This window comes from Oncorhynchus clarkii, chromosome 22 (genome assembly GCF_045791955.1).
Source record: "Oncorhynchus clarkii lewisi isolate Uvic-CL-2024 chromosome 22, UVic_Ocla_1.0, whole genome shotgun sequence".
Lineage (NCBI taxonomy): Eukaryota > Metazoa > Chordata > Actinopteri > Salmoniformes > Salmonidae > Oncorhynchus > Oncorhynchus clarkii.
Window position 1 is genome coordinate 9726721 of NC_092168.1, and position 17603 is coordinate 9744323.

Consider the following 17603-nt stretch of genomic DNA (forward strand, 5'->3'; position numbering starts at 1 on the left):
AATGATTCTAAGATAACTCAAGAAATGTGTAATTAATGTTTACATTTTTAAAGAGGTTGTAGAAGCGCAATTTTACATCTAGCTAAGGTGTTCGTAAAAAAAAATGCAACTTGTTTAACTTTATTTAAACAAAGTCAGATCCAATGTGCTGATGGGCTGGTGTGTCCCGTTATCTGTGTGTTCTGTGGTAGGATTGGATAGAGGCAATCACAGCAGCTGTTTATCCTGTTTTAGTGGGTACTGGGCAAGTGAGCATTGTCAAAATCAAAATCCAACCCTCAAGTAAGTCATGATGAACTCACCTACAAAACTTTGGACGAGACTGACTTTATGAACAACATTATCCCATTTACAATTTGTGGTCAATTTTGACAGTAAAATAAACACTTTCTATCAGATAAGTTGTTTATTGTCTTCAGTTTGCTTTAATAGGCATTTACTAGTCTATTTTTATTTAACCCCTTGGGATGGGAAATGTGTTTTTTTATTAAGTGGAACTTGCTCTTTATGACTGAATGTTACAATTAGGTGAAATCAAACCAAGTTACAATTCTCAAATGTGAATGACCCACCTACTCATGACCCACCTTGCATGAGCAAGTTGCAACTTGTGTACTGTAGCCAAAAACAACCTGACCTGTGTATCATTCTGGGTGGACTGGACATCCATGCATTTTCATACTAGCTAGTAAATGTAGGCCTGCTACTGAGAAGCAATCATTATCATCATGATCAATTTAGCTAGCTTTGGTCCACGAATAGTGGCTGGTTAATTAGGCTACTAGCTAGCTAGCCATAATAAACAAATGGTTTATTTAGGTAGCTATTATTGAACACTGACATGGTTGTTATGACAGGACAGGGCAGTTGCTGTATCTAGGCTACTTGAGTAGTATTTCTACTCTAGCGAATGCAGTCTCCCTAGCTAACGTTAGATCGAGCTAAGTGCCATGACATCTTGACCGACATAAGTCGTCACCTCGTAGCCTAAATGTTACTTAGCTGAGCTGGCTACGGTAGCCAGAGTTAGCAAGAGAAAACCACAGGCTCAGAATGCATGCAAAATAAGATGGCTCGGAATCTCTGGGTGCATTCTGACATGCATGCCGGGGACTTACAGTTCTTCCGATGTCTCTGGCAGCAATCAACCTGCACAGACCCCCGGATCAATGACTGCAGAGCGTGAAAACAACAACTTGACACTTCAGGTAGGCGTCTGGTTGCTAGCAACAACCTCTTGGCAGTCGAACCAGGAAGTAGATTAATATGATGAACAGCACAGTAAACCAATCAAAATAGAGATAAGAGAGTCTTGTCCAATCATGATCAAGCCTATTTTATCTTGGAGCTAAACTGCGCAACCCTTGCCTGCGATCTATTTGTGGCAGAGGCCGGTTTAGCAGATGCTGACCTTGTCAGGGCTAGAATGCCCTGTCCATAACAATGATGCATATAAACCCTGGATAGATAATGCTATGTTTTGGCCATGGAGCAGATTTGAAGCCTCTGGTCGGCCATATTGGCACTCCTCAGAAAAGCAGTCCTCATAGGAATGAATGGAATTCTACATTATTTCATTTGAATGTTTCAAGGACAAAATTACATGTATTTAAGTGTGTTTGTTGTTGTAGTGGGTTAAGTAACATTAGTACTTATAATTAGAATTCAAGCAAAAATGTTTGTATATATTTTTTCATTATTTATTTTCATGTTTAATTTAAAAGTTTGCAGCATTAAAGTGTCTATAATAAAATAATGGTGGCAAAAACAAATGTACACGTTAGTAAATACATTTATATAATTTCTAAATATTTTATACAAAGGTGGGGGAATGCCAAGATGGTGGCACAGTGGCTTCAAAACAGCGCCCCCTGTAAGTCCTCTAGTGTATATATAAACTATTGGTCCATAAGCATTCATGATGGTTCTTGGACAGCACTTTTTTCAGCACCTTGGACAGATCACTTTTTTTTACTGTCTATGACAACACATCTTTTTCAGCACCATGGACAGTAAAAATGTTTTTATAGTCAGTCCATGGACAGAACACATGCACGCACTCGCACACGCCCACACATGTACGCACACACACACACACACACACACACACACGCCCACAAACACACACACACACAAACACACTGCACAATTATCATCTAAAGAGTCCTAATATCCTGCCGGGCCAATAAAATACAGAGTGCATTACACACACGCACGGAAACACACACACACACACATTTGACCTTGATTAGCAATGTCATTTTGAATTCCATCTACCACATATACAAATATTTTTGGGGAAATATCTTTGCTCTGATTTGATTATACATTATTAGCTCCCCACGTCCAAATGATTGTCAATTTATTGTGCATATAAATGAGGTGCTTTGTTATTCCACAGTAAAATGGGCAATTAAACTGCTAATTGTATTTCCATTCTAAACTTTAATTGGTAAATAGATAACAGTAGATTAAGGAATAGCAGTAGGCTCAGACTTTCAGGATAAAGTTGTTGGACTTTATTACTCATCCTTGTTAGGCCAATAAAACGTGCTTGTTGTTATATGCTAATTAACTAAGTTGCCTTTGGTAAACGAGTCAAATGAGTCCTTGATGTAAAAAAAATGACAATGCATATGGGAGTATCTGTATGTATAGGCAAAACCTGAAATGCTCCCATTTTGTATGGTCACTTGTGGACCTATAGGATGCCAAGCCTATGACAATTTGAGAAACTTTGCAATTGACTCACCATACAAGAACACCTGTAATTCACTGTAACTGATGCGCCTTAGGCCAACAACAAAGATTGGAGGTATTTTTTTTATTCTGTTTTGAACACACACATGGCCGTCTACTTTTTCAGAGGGTAGATTGACTGAGAGGTAGAGACCATCCAGTTTTGCCAAGCACTTCATGCAAATGCAACACTGTTTCAAAACCATTGATCTGATGAACCTAGTCTCATTCAGGATCTAGGCCTAGGCTAACAACTCCTCACATTCCACTGAGCAAGTATAGCGAAGTCTGCATTTACAAAACACTAGATTTTCCATGTCAGTATGGGAGATTGTTATACGCTCCTGAAGTGTTATGCTGTAGCCTTAGTTCATTCAAATCAGAGATAAATATGGATTGGATGATCTATGGATGATGAACAATAGTGTCCTCTAGAGGTGAGTGCAACCATGAAGTGTTGTTAGGGTTCTCTCCCCAACGTCCACTATGTTATGACTACATGGGACAGAGCTCACTGATCATGGACTATGTGTGTTCATAATTCCACGGAAATATGGACTTAAGTGAGCAAATAGGCAAGTATTAGACCATTGAATTGTTGGCTTAGGCCAAATCATTTTTCTTCCAATGCTGCATAAATTGGTCCCAGAATATTCACACCCAATCATTAGCCTCTGTGGCAGATCCATGCTTTTAAAATAAACAGTCTTGGGAAAAAAGTGAGTAAGCCTATAATGGATACACGTGCAGGTGTAAGCTAAAGACCAGTAATATTGTTACAATACAATAACAATACGGGAAGGACTATTTCTGGAGGTCTGTTGACTGCGTCAAAGCCTGCGTTGTCTGCGTCACTCTCCATTCTGTGCTCTCACTATCGCGTTTCCCTTCCTCGATCAAATTGGCTCAGCCAGAAGAACTGACTCTACACACTAAATAATGAGCCCTGCCCACCCCATAGTCTGCTCAAGAGCAGCAGAGAACATGACTGACGGGATGTGAAACAACTAGGCCACACGCCCACGCGATTATGAGGTCTAAATTTGGAGTCCAATTGAAATCTACTAGTTGATTTTAAAGATAGACAGGGATAATATTGACCCACCGTCCATTATTTAACCAAACAAAGTTGTGAACCACTCTGATTATGACATGCCTGGATAAACAAATCACAGCCAATGAAACATTATTGAATGTTGAGCAAATATTCCACTCGTCAAAAACGGCCTATATTATAGACTACTGTGCTTAAGACTGACATATAATCACACATTGCAACAGAGCTTTACCCGTCAAAATCGTGTAAACCTATGTGGCCTGCTGTGCGTCTTTCCTAGGCTATTTGAACACCTTGCTGCTGCTGCTTCGAAACACGTAAGATGAGACACCTGGTAGAGGCTGAGAATGACGCTCAGTCTAAACACAATTGCACACTTAAGCTTTACTTGAATATAAATATTCAAATGTTTAAATAACGCGGTTTCCCCGTAGAAATAAGGTTTTCCAATACTTTTTATGGTTATAATCAATAAAAGAGAGTAGTCCCAGGTACACATGTACACAGCAACGGACTCATCATGTTGGCTGGACCATGTTCCAAAAGGGATTGGTGCATGTCACTGGCGACGCAGATGACGTTGATATTTGAAACACGTGGGCTGTGGTGCGGAGAGCTCACATAAACAAAGGCACATTGGCAGACCCGGTAGTCGAAGGTTGTATCGCGCGCAGTGCTCTGAGGAAGTCATACAGATTGCTTGGTTGGTATTGTAGGCTGTACTGTCGCTCACGCTTTGGAGCTTTTTACAGAATTGAAAAGCACTATCTACATGCTTTATGCATGGATTGACAACCACGATTCTGACGTGAAAGAAGGTAGGTTGATATATTTGAATAAGTGGTATGTTTTTTTTAAATAAGCGTTATGTGTTCTGACATCTTACTTCTTTTTAAAAATTGATTGGTAGTCATCAAATCAGTTTTACTGTAACAGTTTATTTCTCACGTATTGTGTCATGTTGAGAATTGTTAGTTTGCACATTGGGAGTGTTACATTTTACAATGAATGTGCAACATTACTTTGGAAAGGAGACGTGGAGAAAGTCATCGACGTCAATGCCGTGGAGGGTGGATGTTCAGCGACATTTAAACGTCTAGTTTCTTCATTCAAAATGTCATGCGTGTGTATAGACTATAACAGGCAACTACGAAGCAGCGTGTGATTTTAAAGCTCATCCATATGGTCTTATAATTGACCTTTTGTCATTTAGGCTATATTGTAGGGCAGGCTGTGAGGCAAACATAAGTAAAAGCATAGTGAAAATGTCGGAAAATTGTGCTTATTAATTGCCTAACTTGTTTCTCGTGAATTGTTGGAGCATTGACTTATATGATTGCATTGCGTTTTCTAGATGAATTAAAGTTAAATGTATCTATTTCTTTAGGGGACGATTCCAGAAAAGAGACACTTTCTTGAATCCTGACCCCATACTCCTCCAGACAACATTATCAATTTCAAGTGTCACCGAAAAACAGTCTCAAGACTAAAGGTAGGAAAGCTTATTATACAGTCTATAATAAAAAAAGAAGAAGATTCTGAATAAATCTCATTAAGTTCACTGTTCCCGATTGCCCGTTTAAAACATGCGACTAAATAAGTTATCTGAACATCAGATCCGGATCAGAATTTTTTATAATACTTGTTATTTTGTAGATTATATGGAATGTCTATACTTTGTAGCTTGCAAATGGGTTTGAACATGAACATGTTGCCACTTTCGTTTTCAGCCATGCCCTGCGTTCAGGCTCAGTATGGGTCATCACCGCAAGGAGCCAGTCCCGCTTCTCAGAGCTACAGCTACCACACCGCTGGAGAATACAGCTGCGACTTCTTAACACCTGAGTTTGTTAAGTTTAGTATGGACCTGACCAACACTGAGATCACAGCTACTACTTCTCTCCCTAGTTTCAGCACGTTCATGGACAACTATAGCACCAGTTACGACGTTAAACCGCCCTGTCTATATCAAATGCCGCATTCTGGAGAGCAGTCCTCCATCAAAGTCGAGGACGTCCAGATGCACAGCTATCATCAGCAGAGCCATTTGCCAGCTCAGTCGGAAGAGATGATGGCCCACTCCGGCTCTATGTACTTCAAACCCTCCTCGCCTCATGCCCCAACCACACCAAACTTCCAGGTTCAGCCCAATCACATGTGGGAGGACCCTGGGTCCCTCCACAGTTTCCACCAGAACTATGTGGCAGCGACCTCTCATATGATAGAGCAGCGCAAAAACCCGGTGTCAAGGCTGTCACTATTCTCCTTCAAACAGTCCCCTCCTGGTACCCCTGTGTCGAGTTGCCAGATGCGATTCGATGGCCCACTGCATGTATCCATGAACCACGACAACCCAGGAGCACACCGAGGCTTAGACAGCCAGAGCTTCGCGGTACCCAGTGCTCTAAGGAAACAGGCCGGGTTAGCCTTTCCTCACTCCCTTCAGCTCGGCCATGGACACCAGTTGATGGACAGCCAAGTTCATTCGCCCCCGTCCCGAGGGTCACCATCAAACGAGGGTCTGTGCGCAGTGTGTGGGGACAACGCCGCTTGCCAGCATTATGGAGTGAGAACCTGCGAGGGTTGCAAAGGATTTTTTAAGGTGGGCGTTCGCTGATTGTGAATTATGTAGCTTAATTCAATTATTACAATTATTCATTGTATTATCAGTCCTGTTAATTTTAGTATTGTTATTTTCATAATCCCCTTGTTATTAGTGGTGGGACTAAGCCTAGTAAACAATTATGACAACTGTAATAACTTGTGGATATCACTTTCATCACGTCATTAAAAACTGTCAGTGTTGCGAGGTCTTTTTGTGAAATTACGGTCTTGTCTGGACAAGGAAGTGCAATATTCCCCATGGTAAATTGAATGGTCACTTTATTTCCAACCCCCGATTAAATAACATAATCTTACATATTTAATTAGAGGTCGTCTCAGAGGGCCGTAAAAATATGAATGCCCACGGATTTTTATTTTTACTGAATGTCTACCTCTCCGGTTCCTCACATATATAATAGCCCAAAACGGGAAGGATGGATGTTCTGTTACAATATCAATTATCCCCCATAGCGCAGCTGAATGTATGCCAACTGTGTATTCATTTTACATGTGCTGATGTCCATGCTAAAACCATGTTGTATTTTTCTTTGCAGCGCACTGTTCAGAAAAATGCTAAATATGTGTGTTTAGCGAACAAAAATTGTCCTGTCGATAAACGCCGAAGAAACCGTTGCCAGTACTGCCGTTTCCAGAAGTGCATGGTTGTCGGAATGGTCAAAGAGGGTAAGAACATATTGTGGTCACTTTGATTGTTTGTGTCCGTGCATGGCCATAAAACACCTGCGGTCCTGCGCGTAAAGTTTGCGCGTAAAGCAAGTTTAACCTTTTACGCACAACAATCAAAGTTAAATACAAGTCTACATTTTCTCTTGTCTTCCTCTCAACACAGTTGTCCGGACTGCTAATCTAAAAGGTCGAAGAGGCCGTCTTCCCTCCAAACCTAAAAGTCCCCAAGACCCCTCACCACCCTCGCCACCTGTCAGTCTCATAAGTGCCCTTGTTAGGGCTCATGTCGATTCCAACCCGTCCATGTCTGGCTTGGACTACTCAAGAGTGAGTTTACCATTTAATTGCCTTTAACAAATTGTGTATGAACATAAACACCGTGCTGCTAATTTATAATATTATTAGAGTAAAAATACAGCGTTTGTACAAAGCAGTGCATGTCTGGATGTAATTTGATCGTGTTTGGATGTGCATTTGCCACACAATGTATCGACTTCAAATGTTTTGTGCAAGACAGGTCTGCATTCTAAACTTTGTCCGTCTTTTAAGGTGGCATATTTTACTTAAGTAAATTACTTTGAAACGGAGAACTCAATAAAAAGAAGACATTAATGTAATAGTAAAAAAAGCACTCCCCTCCTAGAAATAGGCTTTGCAATTTCACGGGTAATATATTTTAAAGGACCTCATTAAGCCCTGTTGAAATTAAATTCCAGTTTCAGGCTAACCCTGACTACCAAATGAGTGGAGACGACACCCAGCACATCCAGCAGTTCTATGATCTCCTGACGGGTTCCATGGAGATTATCCGAGGTTGGGCGGAGAAGATCCCTGGGTTTTCTGATCTTCCGAAGCAGGATCAAGATCTCCTTTTCGAATCAGCCTTCCTGGAACTTTTTGTTCTGCGGCTGGCATACAGGTAAGCCTCTTCTTAATTATGAAATAACCTCGACTATAATAAAGATCAGCCCCCTTCAAGCTCCGCTGCTTTGGCTTTTATTAGCTATCCAATAATTAGGAGCCTCTTAAATCCCTATTTATTGCTCAAGGTAATTAATGACACTTTGTTATTAATTGCAGGTCCAACCCAGTGGAAGGCAAACTCATTTTTTGCAACGGGGTGGTCTTACACAGGCTGCAGTGTGTCCGAGGATTTGGGGAATGGATAGACTCGATTGTGGAGTTTTCCTCTAACCTGCAGAGCATGAACATCGACATATCAGCATTCTCCTGCATCGCCGCTCTTGCCATGGTAACAGGTGCGCAAATACAATATACTTGAATTTAATCACTCTCCCAAATGTTACACTGTTTAAATGCATTTCTTATATTCACGTTTTGGTAATTATGTTTTATTATTTTCACATTACAGAGAGGCATGGGCTTAAGGAACCCAAAAGGGTTGAAGAACTTCAAAACAAGATAGTGAACTGCCTTAAAGACCAAGTGACATTCAATGGCGGAGGTTTGAATCGTCCGAACTACTTGTCAAAACTTTTGGGAAAGCTCCCTGAACTTCGCACCCTATGTACACAAGGTCTGCAACGTATCTTCTACTTAAAACTCGAAGACTTGGTTCCTCCGCCAGCAATAATTGACAAACTTTTCCTCGACACTCTACCTTTTTAAATAGACTTTAAAATGGACTTTTGACGAGACCTCAAAGAACTTCCACAGACTCTGTTTGAGTCAGCCTAACAGATTTGAAAGATTTTATCTCTGAATATTTGCAAGCTCCATAGTACAATCAAGGATCCACGAAATTGATATAAAGAAGAGTGAGAAAATTGGGTTCAGAAACCAACCGATCTTCGATTTTTTTTAATGTAATTGCCAGAAATGTTGTGAGTAGCCCATGATCGACCCCACACCGGGGAAAGTCTCCAAGGCTTCTCTTGACTTAATGTGGATAATTCTCGACCAAGTGAAACACTTTCTTGCAATTCTTATTCCTTATTGTTGACTAACCATCTGCCCCATTGATAACGCATACTGAGATGTAATATATTCCATTTATATATACACATATATGATAGATTATGTGATGCGTCCAAAGCGTCAATTTATAACACTTGTAAAAAGTTTGTTAATGACAAAATTTCATTTGACTTTTATGACTTGTGCCTATATGTGTTTCTGTCAGGATCCCAGAGGTGCGAAAGTATTTCGAAAAGACAACGCATGTTGTAGGTTTTTATAGGCACTGGCTGTCGAGGAGACATGTCTATATTATACATTATATACTGGACACTATGTAGTCTGCTAGATTTTATAAAGATTCGTAGTACTGGCACACCTTTTATGTATGACGCATATGTGAAAAGTATCTCCATCTGTATAGATAAAGAGGGATCCATGGTGTTTGTAAAATTGTCAGACATTCCTTGTTTGTATGTGTTGTAAGTATTGTTGCTGTTGAATATAAACGTTTATATATTTATTATTTTATTGCCAAAAGCGACGTTAAGCATGGAGCATTTTTAAATGATTTCAAACCTTCATAATTCATGCTGAGCACGTTGTCTATGTTTTATGTCTTATAGACGTTTAGATTGTTATAATTTTACACATTTGAAAATGAAAAATTCGTCCTATATAAAATATAATTAAGTGTGCGGTACATCCTTTGCCTTTCATGGTGTATTTGAGTAGGCTATTGCAATGCATTCGGTGCCGAATTCCAAACCTTTAGAGAGAAAGAGATATTTAATGTTTACAAATAAAACTTTTAAATCATTTTTCTTCCGAAACAATTTCTCTTAACTGATTTTTCTTTACAAATACAGGTGCATCTAAATGAAATTATTTAATTCAAAATTAATTGAGTGAAATATTGCTTGCTTTCCTGTAGGCATAAATATAGATTTTACGTCTTGATTAAATTCTTTCTCGGTAGCTCTATGCTGTATGGGATATTTTCCTTTTGTTCAAGCTCAGTACAAATGAGGTGTTACTAATTAGGCTGTGATTACAGTGAATGTTTGATTACAGTGAAATAACTTACAATTTACATGAATGCAAAAACAAAAATCGTTGATTAAAAATAGATAACCCTCAGAAATGGGCATACTTGCTTTGAAAGGTAGGCTATATGGTTTACACTCTAAGAAAAAAGGGTTCTGGATAGAACCAAAAAGGTTTATATGCTTGCTTCATATATGGCACCCGTTAATGTTATATAAATAACCGAATTGGTTTCCTAAAGAACCCAATATGGAACTCAAGGAGTATTTTTGGTTCCGATTTTGGTTCAGTGTAGAATAACCAAATAACCCTACATAAGGGTTTATATAGAACCTTTAGGGGTGCCATATATGAAGCAAGCATATAAACCTTTTTGGTTCTATACTGAACCTTTTTTTCTAAGAGCCTAGGCTAGTGTTTAATTGAGGTCGGAGACTTTATTTGGATTTGTTTTGCAAGAAAATTGGGAACTCACACTAGCAGTTTCCTAAAAGAAGGCTGAACAGTCTTGGACTCAAAATAATTGGTCAAAACGTTTACATTGTTTACTAATTTCTCATATGGCGACTGGCCTGCTATTCCAAAAGACCAACAAGTGGGGACATTGAAATATCAAGAGAAGTTCAAGTGGCATGCTGATATAGCGTCAATGCAGGGTCATCATACTTTCAAATATGAAATGAATAGAATAAGTGACAGCCGAGAACATAATACGAGATTTCCCAGTCTTTATTCATGCAACCACTTCTTACAATTTGGAACTCGGAAAAGATTATCCAGAAAGACGGGTAGACTAGGCTGCTATAAAGTAAAACAGTTATAAAACAGTTGGATGGACGTCAAAAAAACAACAACTACAAAACAGTAGTCCTAAATCGGATTTATTGTGTACAAAATAATGGACAATGTAATTTAAAAAATGAGCGTTTTTTTGGAACGAAGTTAACAGACAAGCAGGGTCAATACTTTGGATTTATAGCGTATAGATTTAGGAAAATAACTAAATAAAGAATCCTTATTTCAATTGCACCAGTCTCAATCATTTTCATATACATGATGACTATATAATTACTGAAAATATACATTTAAGTTTAAGCTTTTAGTAGAGTATTGCTTGGCCTACGCGATGTCAGAGGTGCGTAACCTTCAGCATTGAAATAGGTCTGTCATTTGTGAACTCAGACGTTTTGTGAAGTTGTTCTGGTTATCAGTTGTTCCAGACGTGTGCAAACAAACTTCAGAGCAGGACGCCGGTACAGACTTAGACTCAAAATAATATGTCAAACAAGAAATTGCTCAAATTGAAAAGCGATAGCATCAAGTTAATTCATTAGGGTATTGGGTCGTTGCAAGAACATATTTCCCTTTGCGTCACTTTGATATTTTAAGTAGTAATTGTGCACCAAAAATGAATTGCCATTTACTATAGACCACATGGAGGATTCAATCAATCAGATTTTTTATATGACTAAAGACTCGCTAAAGTGCGAAAACTCAGCGTTTTAAAATGTCCCTCCATGCACCCTCTGTGAATTCTAGGAGTATTTTAACCCACTTAAATCCAACATTTCTCTAAGTTTTCACCATCATTGTAAAGCCCTAGATATTTTGTTGCTTTGACAGAGTTTTAAAAAATATATATATATATTTATCATGTGATTAGTGATACATTTTTGTCTGTTCCTCATTTTAAGGTCAACCCTTTTATGTGAAATGAACTCTCGATTTAATATGGTGAAACAATTCCTTTATAAATGATATTTTGAAAAGAAACATTGAACATCTAATAGTCAAATCATAGTGTAAAATCAGGTGAGCTGGTTCTACCATTAGTGGCAATTTTCTAGTGTTTTGTGGTGGGAAACTGAGCAGATGGAGCATAACATGTCAACCCTGTTACCCATTGATAGACAGGCTATAATTGTTTTATGAATTATATTTTGTTGTTGTGAAGCGTGCATTCAATTGACCCTTCGCTAAGCCCCGCCCCAAAAGTTTGGGCAACCAATCGCAGCTCTCCAGTTGATAGCAACAGTTTGTCGAGTCTCACACGTGCTCACGTTATAAACAAACGAAAGCCTGTCAGGGCAAAAGGGAACAACTGAGTTTTCTTTAAAAAATACATTGTTTAAATGGCAAAATAATTTAACATTGCACCAGAGGTACTTGCTACTGTGATTTCTGAAAGGCAGAGCTTGTTGGAGTATTTTTCTCTCAGTCTCATTGACCACCAAACGTTGCTAACGCTAGCTAGCGAGCCACATACATTGTGTTCTCGATATGTATGTTAGCTAGCTATATTCGTCACGTTATTAATACAACTCCCATCTGCTGTCGACATTAGGATACAATTTGAGAGCACTAGTTAGCTCCCAAGTGTCCAGTAGATTTGACTGCATTCTGACTTCATTGGCTAGCTACACGACAAACATAATTTTACCAGGTGGTTCCTGTCAAGCAATTGTAATGACAGTCTACCACAACATATCAAAAAGTTTCCTGATTAGCAAGGGGTCGTCTGTTTAATTTCATTGTGCATTAAAAACACAGTTTGAGATCATTGTATGGGGATTTGAGTGGAGAAAAAGGCTTCCCAGGAAAATAACAAGGCAGGAGGGGCATATTAAAGGGTCAATTCCCCATTCAACCACTGGCGAAATCCCCTCACAATGACCTCAAAATGTGTTTCTAATACACAATTAAATTAAACACAGACTACTGCTTGCTAGTCAGGAAACTATTGGTTATGTTGTGGTGAACTGTTATTACAATTGCTTCACGGGAACCTAGTAAAATTATGTTTGTAGTGTAGCTAGCCACTGAATTGCTCTAAATTCAATGTCAGCATGCAGTCAAATCTATAACCACTTTTGGAACTAACTAGCACTCTCAAATTGTTTCCTGATGTCGACAGCAGATGGGAGTTCAATTCATACCATTGCTAGCTTAGCTAGCTAACATGCAGTACCAGTCAAAAGTTTGGACACACCTATTAATTCAAAGGTTTTTCTTTATTTGTTTTACTATTTTCTACATTGTAGAATAATAGTAATGACATCAAAACTATGAAATAACACACATGGAATCATGTAGTAACCAAAAAAGTGTTAAACAAATCAAATATATTTTATATTCTTGAAAGTAACCACCCTTTGCCTTGATGACAGCTTTACACACTCTTGACATTCTCTCAACCAGCTTCACCTGGAATGCTTTTCCAACAGTCTTGAAGGAGTTCCCACATATGCTGAGGACTTGTTGGCTGAGCACTTGTTCCTTCACTCTGCGGTCCAACTCAGCCCAAACCATCTCAATTGGGTTGAGGTCGGGTGATTGTGGAGGCCTGGTCATCTGATGCAGCACTCCATCACTCCTTATTGGTCAAATAGCCCATATACAGGCTGGAGGTGTGTTGGGTCATTGTCCCATTGAAAAACAAATTATAGTCCCACTAAGCACAAACCAGATTGGATGGACCATCACTGCAGAATGTTGTGGTAGCCATGCTAGTTAAGTATGCCTTGAATTCTAAACAAATAACTGACATGTTCACTAGTAAAGCACCCCAACACCATCACACCTCCTCCTCCATATTTCACGGTGGGAATTACACATGCAAAGATTATCCATTCACCAACTCTGCGTCTCACAAAGACACGGCGGTTGGAACCAATAATGTCAAATTTGGACTCATCAGACCAAAGGAGAGATTTCCACCGGTCTATGTCCATTGCTCACGTTTCTTGGCCCAAGCAAGTCTCTTCTTCTTATTGGTGTCCTTTAGTAGTGGTTTCTTTTCATGCAGCCTGATTCACACAGTCTCCTCTGAATTTGGATTTGTTTAAAAAAAATAGGTTACTGCATGATTCTATATGTTATTGCTGTCTTCACTATTATTCTACAATGTAGAAAATAGTACAAATAAAGAGAAACCCTGGAATGAGTAGGTGTTTTGACTGGTACTATACATATATTAAGTGGCTAGGTAGCTAGCGTTAGCAACGTTTGGTGGCTAATGAGACTGAGAGCTAGCTAAGCAGCTGAGCAGCAAACAATGTAACAAAAACCTCCATCAAGGAATCACAGTAGCAAGTACTCCTGGCGCAGTGTTGAATTATTTGGCCATTAAACATGTATTTTTTGAAGAAAACTCAGTTTTGCCATAGCCCTCACTGGCTTTCATGTGTTTTAAACATGAGCTTGTCCAAGGTGTCAGACTTGATGACCGTTGCTATCCATTGGAGCGCTGTGACTGGTTGCCCAAAATTCTGTGGCGGGGCTGAAAGAAGGGTCTATTGTCAACCCATGTTGCACACAACAAGCTTCCATTCTCCCAGTCATAAGAGGATATATTATGACTGATTTAAGATGAAATCATCAACCCTGTTATGGTCAATCCCGTTACTTTAGGCCTATGTGGCGCTAAAGTAGTTTTTTAAATTTAACCTCTTGAGATGGGAAAACATATTTTTTAATGAAGTTGAACATGCTCTTTGTGACAGAATTAGAAAATTAGGTGAAATCAAACAAATCTTTGTTTTATACACTTCTCAAAAGGCACCGAATTACTGGAACGACCGACACTATTACTCTGAACAAAAACAAGTTGTTTTTGAAGGCAGCTTTGCCGCAACATAGCACAAAACACAATGCCCACTACAAAACGAATGTACTCTTAGGCAAGTTTTGAGTTAAGTACTAGGAGTTGTATTATAAAGCACATTCACAGCCAACCAATATTTGCTATTTGTAGCTACAGTTGAAGTCGGAAGTTTACATACATCTTAGCCAACAACATTTAAACTCAGTTTTTTACAATTCCTGACATTTAATCCTAGTAAAAATTCCTTGTTTTAGGTCAGTTAGGATCACCACTTTACTTTAAGAATGTGAAATGTCAGAAAAATAGTAGAGAGAACGATTTATTTCAGCTTTTATTTCTTTCATCACATTCCCAGTGGGTCAGAAGTTTACATACACTCAATTAGTATTTGGTAGCATTGCCTTTACATTGTTTAACTTGGGCCAAATGTTTCGGGTAGTCTTGCACAAGCTTCCCACAATAAGTTGGGTGAATTTTGTCCCATTCCTCCTTACAGAGATGGTGTAACTAAGTCAGGTTTGTAGGCCTCCTTGCTCGCACAAGCTTTTCAGTTCTGCTCACAAATTGTCTATAGGATTGAGGTCCGGGCTTTGTGATGGCCACTCCAATACCTTGACTTTGTTGTCCTTAAGCCATTTTGCCACAACTTGGAAATATGCTTGGGGTCATTGCCCATTTGGAAGACCCATTTGCGACCAAGCTTTACCTTCCTGACTGATGTCTTGAGATGTTGCTTCAATATATTCACATAATTTTCCCTTCTCATGATGCCATCTATTTTGTGAAATGCACCAGTCCCTCCTGTAGCAAAGCACCCCCACAACATGATGCTGCCACCCCCGTGCTTCACAGTTGGGATGGTGTTCTTTGGCTTGCAAGCCTCCCCCTTTTTCCTCCAAACATAACAATGGTCATTATGGCCAAACAGTTCTATTTTTGTTTCATCAGACCAGAGGACATTTCTCCAAAAAGTATGATCTTTGTCCCCACGTGCAGTTGCAAACCGTAGTCTGGCTTTTTTTATGGCACTTTTGGAGCAGTGGCTTCTTTCTTGCTGAGCTGCCTTTCAGGTTATGTCGATATAGGACTTGTTTTACTGTGAATATAGATACTTTTGTACCTGTTTCCTCCAGCATCTTCACAAGGTACTTTGCTGTTGTTCTGGGATTGACATTTAAGAAAAGGTGACATATATTGTAGTCATTTAATAACACTTTGAATCGATGTAATGAGGGTATTTCAATTGTTCATGCCACGTTTTGTGATATCAGATGGCTATTTGACAAATGCGTGTCTCATCAAGTAAATACAGTATGTTTTAGACCTATGTAACAGTATTCCCCCAGGGAATGCAACTGGTAATTTGTGACCGGTAGCCTATGTCGAAGTCTTCCTAAGGTTTTTCCTTTAGTCTGCCTCATAGCCACAAACACATCACAGCATCTCAACATGCACTAAATCTGTAGTTCTTATATTTGCATCTCTTTATTGTTTTCATTTGCACACACTGGATTATATATATCGACATACACATAGCCTAGACATTGTCACATAAAAGTAGATAGACACAGAATATTTTTCTGAGACTATGTTCATCATTGTAAAGCTACATTACAGTTGCAATTAAGAAACTACAGGCAAATACCCAAACAGGCAATAGCGTTGGTTGCGTATGACTTTTTAACTGTCATTGCTGGTCACATCACTCTCCCCTAAAAGAGAAGTGATGTGAGCCTTCGAGGCTATGTCTGGGACTTATCCACAATGATACAAGAATTATCACATGATCAACACTGGCAGCAGTATAGCTCCTCTTGAAAGTTCTTAGCAGAAGGCTGTATATTGTCGAAATAATTACATCTTTACTGCATAGTACTAATTCCAAGACAAATTGGGATTACATTCAGAACCGGTCTGGTGACATTTAGCAGATCTGTTGAAAGGGGTGCTTTGCAATGTCACAAGTTAATTTCTGTTGATTCCAACTACAGTTTGGTTAGGAGATGCCTGTCTCTGCACAATGAAACAGACACTATATGTGTGTAGCGAGAACACTTTTGACAGTGGCTGTGCATACACATACATGTAAGGGGATTTTAGTCCCATTTAGATTTTACAGCTTAATTACCAGCATACTTAACATCAATACACTGTACATTCCTCCATAAAAAAGGCCAACCCTGTCCCTTGATAAAGACGAGCAAAAAATACTGTATAAACTAAATTATACAAATACTGAGCTATATTGCATGCAAACGTTTTTGGTGAACATTACATTCTTTGATAATAATACAATTACTCAGATGAAGAGATTTTGTTTAACAAGTAATAAAATAAATAGGGGTCAAAATGATTGGTACCCCTGTTTTCAATACTCCAGCACCCTACAATTGCGAGGATAACGACACCGAGCCTTTTTCGAAAAACACATTAGGAGGGATCTTAGACTATTCCTCCATACAGAATCTTTTCAGATCCTTGATATCCTTTGTCTCCGCTTATGGACTGCCGTCTTCAATTCAAACTACAGGTCTTCAATGGGGTTCAAGTCCGTTGGATTTTATGGTCAATTAACCATTTCTATGTAGATTTTGATGTGTGCTTGAGTTTATTGTCTTGCAGGAAGATCCAATTGTGGCCAAGTGTCAGCCTCCTGGCAGAGGTAACCAGGTTATTGGCTAAAATGTCCTAGTACTTGATAAAGTTCATGATGCCGTTGATCTTAACAAGGGCCCCAGGACCATTGGAAGCAAAATACCCCCATAACATCAAAGATCCACCACCATATTTGACTGTAGGTACGAGGTACTTTTCTGGATATGCGCTTTTCAACGCCAAACCCACCACTGGTGTGCGTGGCTAAAAATCTCTATTTTCATGTCATCTGACCATAGCACCGCCTGGAGTTTGATAAACTGCATTGGCACTTGGATTGGAACCGGTGCTATG

The 17603-nt window shown here is 39.2% G+C and overlaps 2 protein-coding genes across 2 annotated transcripts in view; one reads left to right on the forward strand and one right to left on the reverse strand.

Moving 5' to 3' along the window:
- Positions 1–1201, reverse strand: part of LOC139380228 (glycerol-3-phosphate dehydrogenase, mitochondrial-like) — a 40862-nt gene extending 39661 nt beyond the window's left edge. Inside the window, exon 1 of the mRNA XM_071122763.1 lies at positions 1119–1201. The gene's annotated coding sequence lies outside the window, so the exon portion shown is untranslated. The remainder of the gene's footprint in view (positions 1–1118) is intronic.
- A 3245-nt stretch (positions 1202–4446) lies between these two features.
- Positions 4447–9824, forward strand: LOC139380174 (nuclear receptor subfamily 4 group A member 2). Its single transcript, XM_071122626.1, has 8 exons — positions 4447–4614; positions 5184–5288; positions 5527–6398; positions 6955–7084; positions 7251–7414; positions 7804–8006; positions 8168–8346; positions 8460–9824. Exons 3-8 carry the CDS (start codon positions 5529–5531, stop codon positions 8714–8716), a joined length of 1803 nt encoding a protein of 600 aa, XP_070978727.1. The 5' UTR covers positions 4447–4614; positions 5184–5288; positions 5527–5528; the 3' UTR covers positions 8717–9824.
- The last annotated feature ends 7779 nt before the right edge of the window (positions 9825–17603 follow it).

What these genes read in the sequence shown, in the direction of transcription:
- LOC139380174 (XM_071122626.1), top strand. Translation starts at nt 5,529, where the DNA reads ATGCCCTGCGTTCAGGCTCAGTATGGGTCATCACCGCAAGGAGCCAGT. An exon ending in TGTCGGAATGGTCAAAGAGG is followed by an intron (nt 7,085 to 7,250) that starts GTAAGAACATAT and finishes CTCTCAACACAG; the next exon opens with TTGTCCGGACTGCTAATCTA. An exon ending in CGCTCTTGCCATGGTAACAG is followed by an intron (nt 8,347 to 8,459) that starts GTGCGCAAATAC and finishes TTCACATTACAG; the next exon opens with AGAGGCATGGGCTTAAGGAA.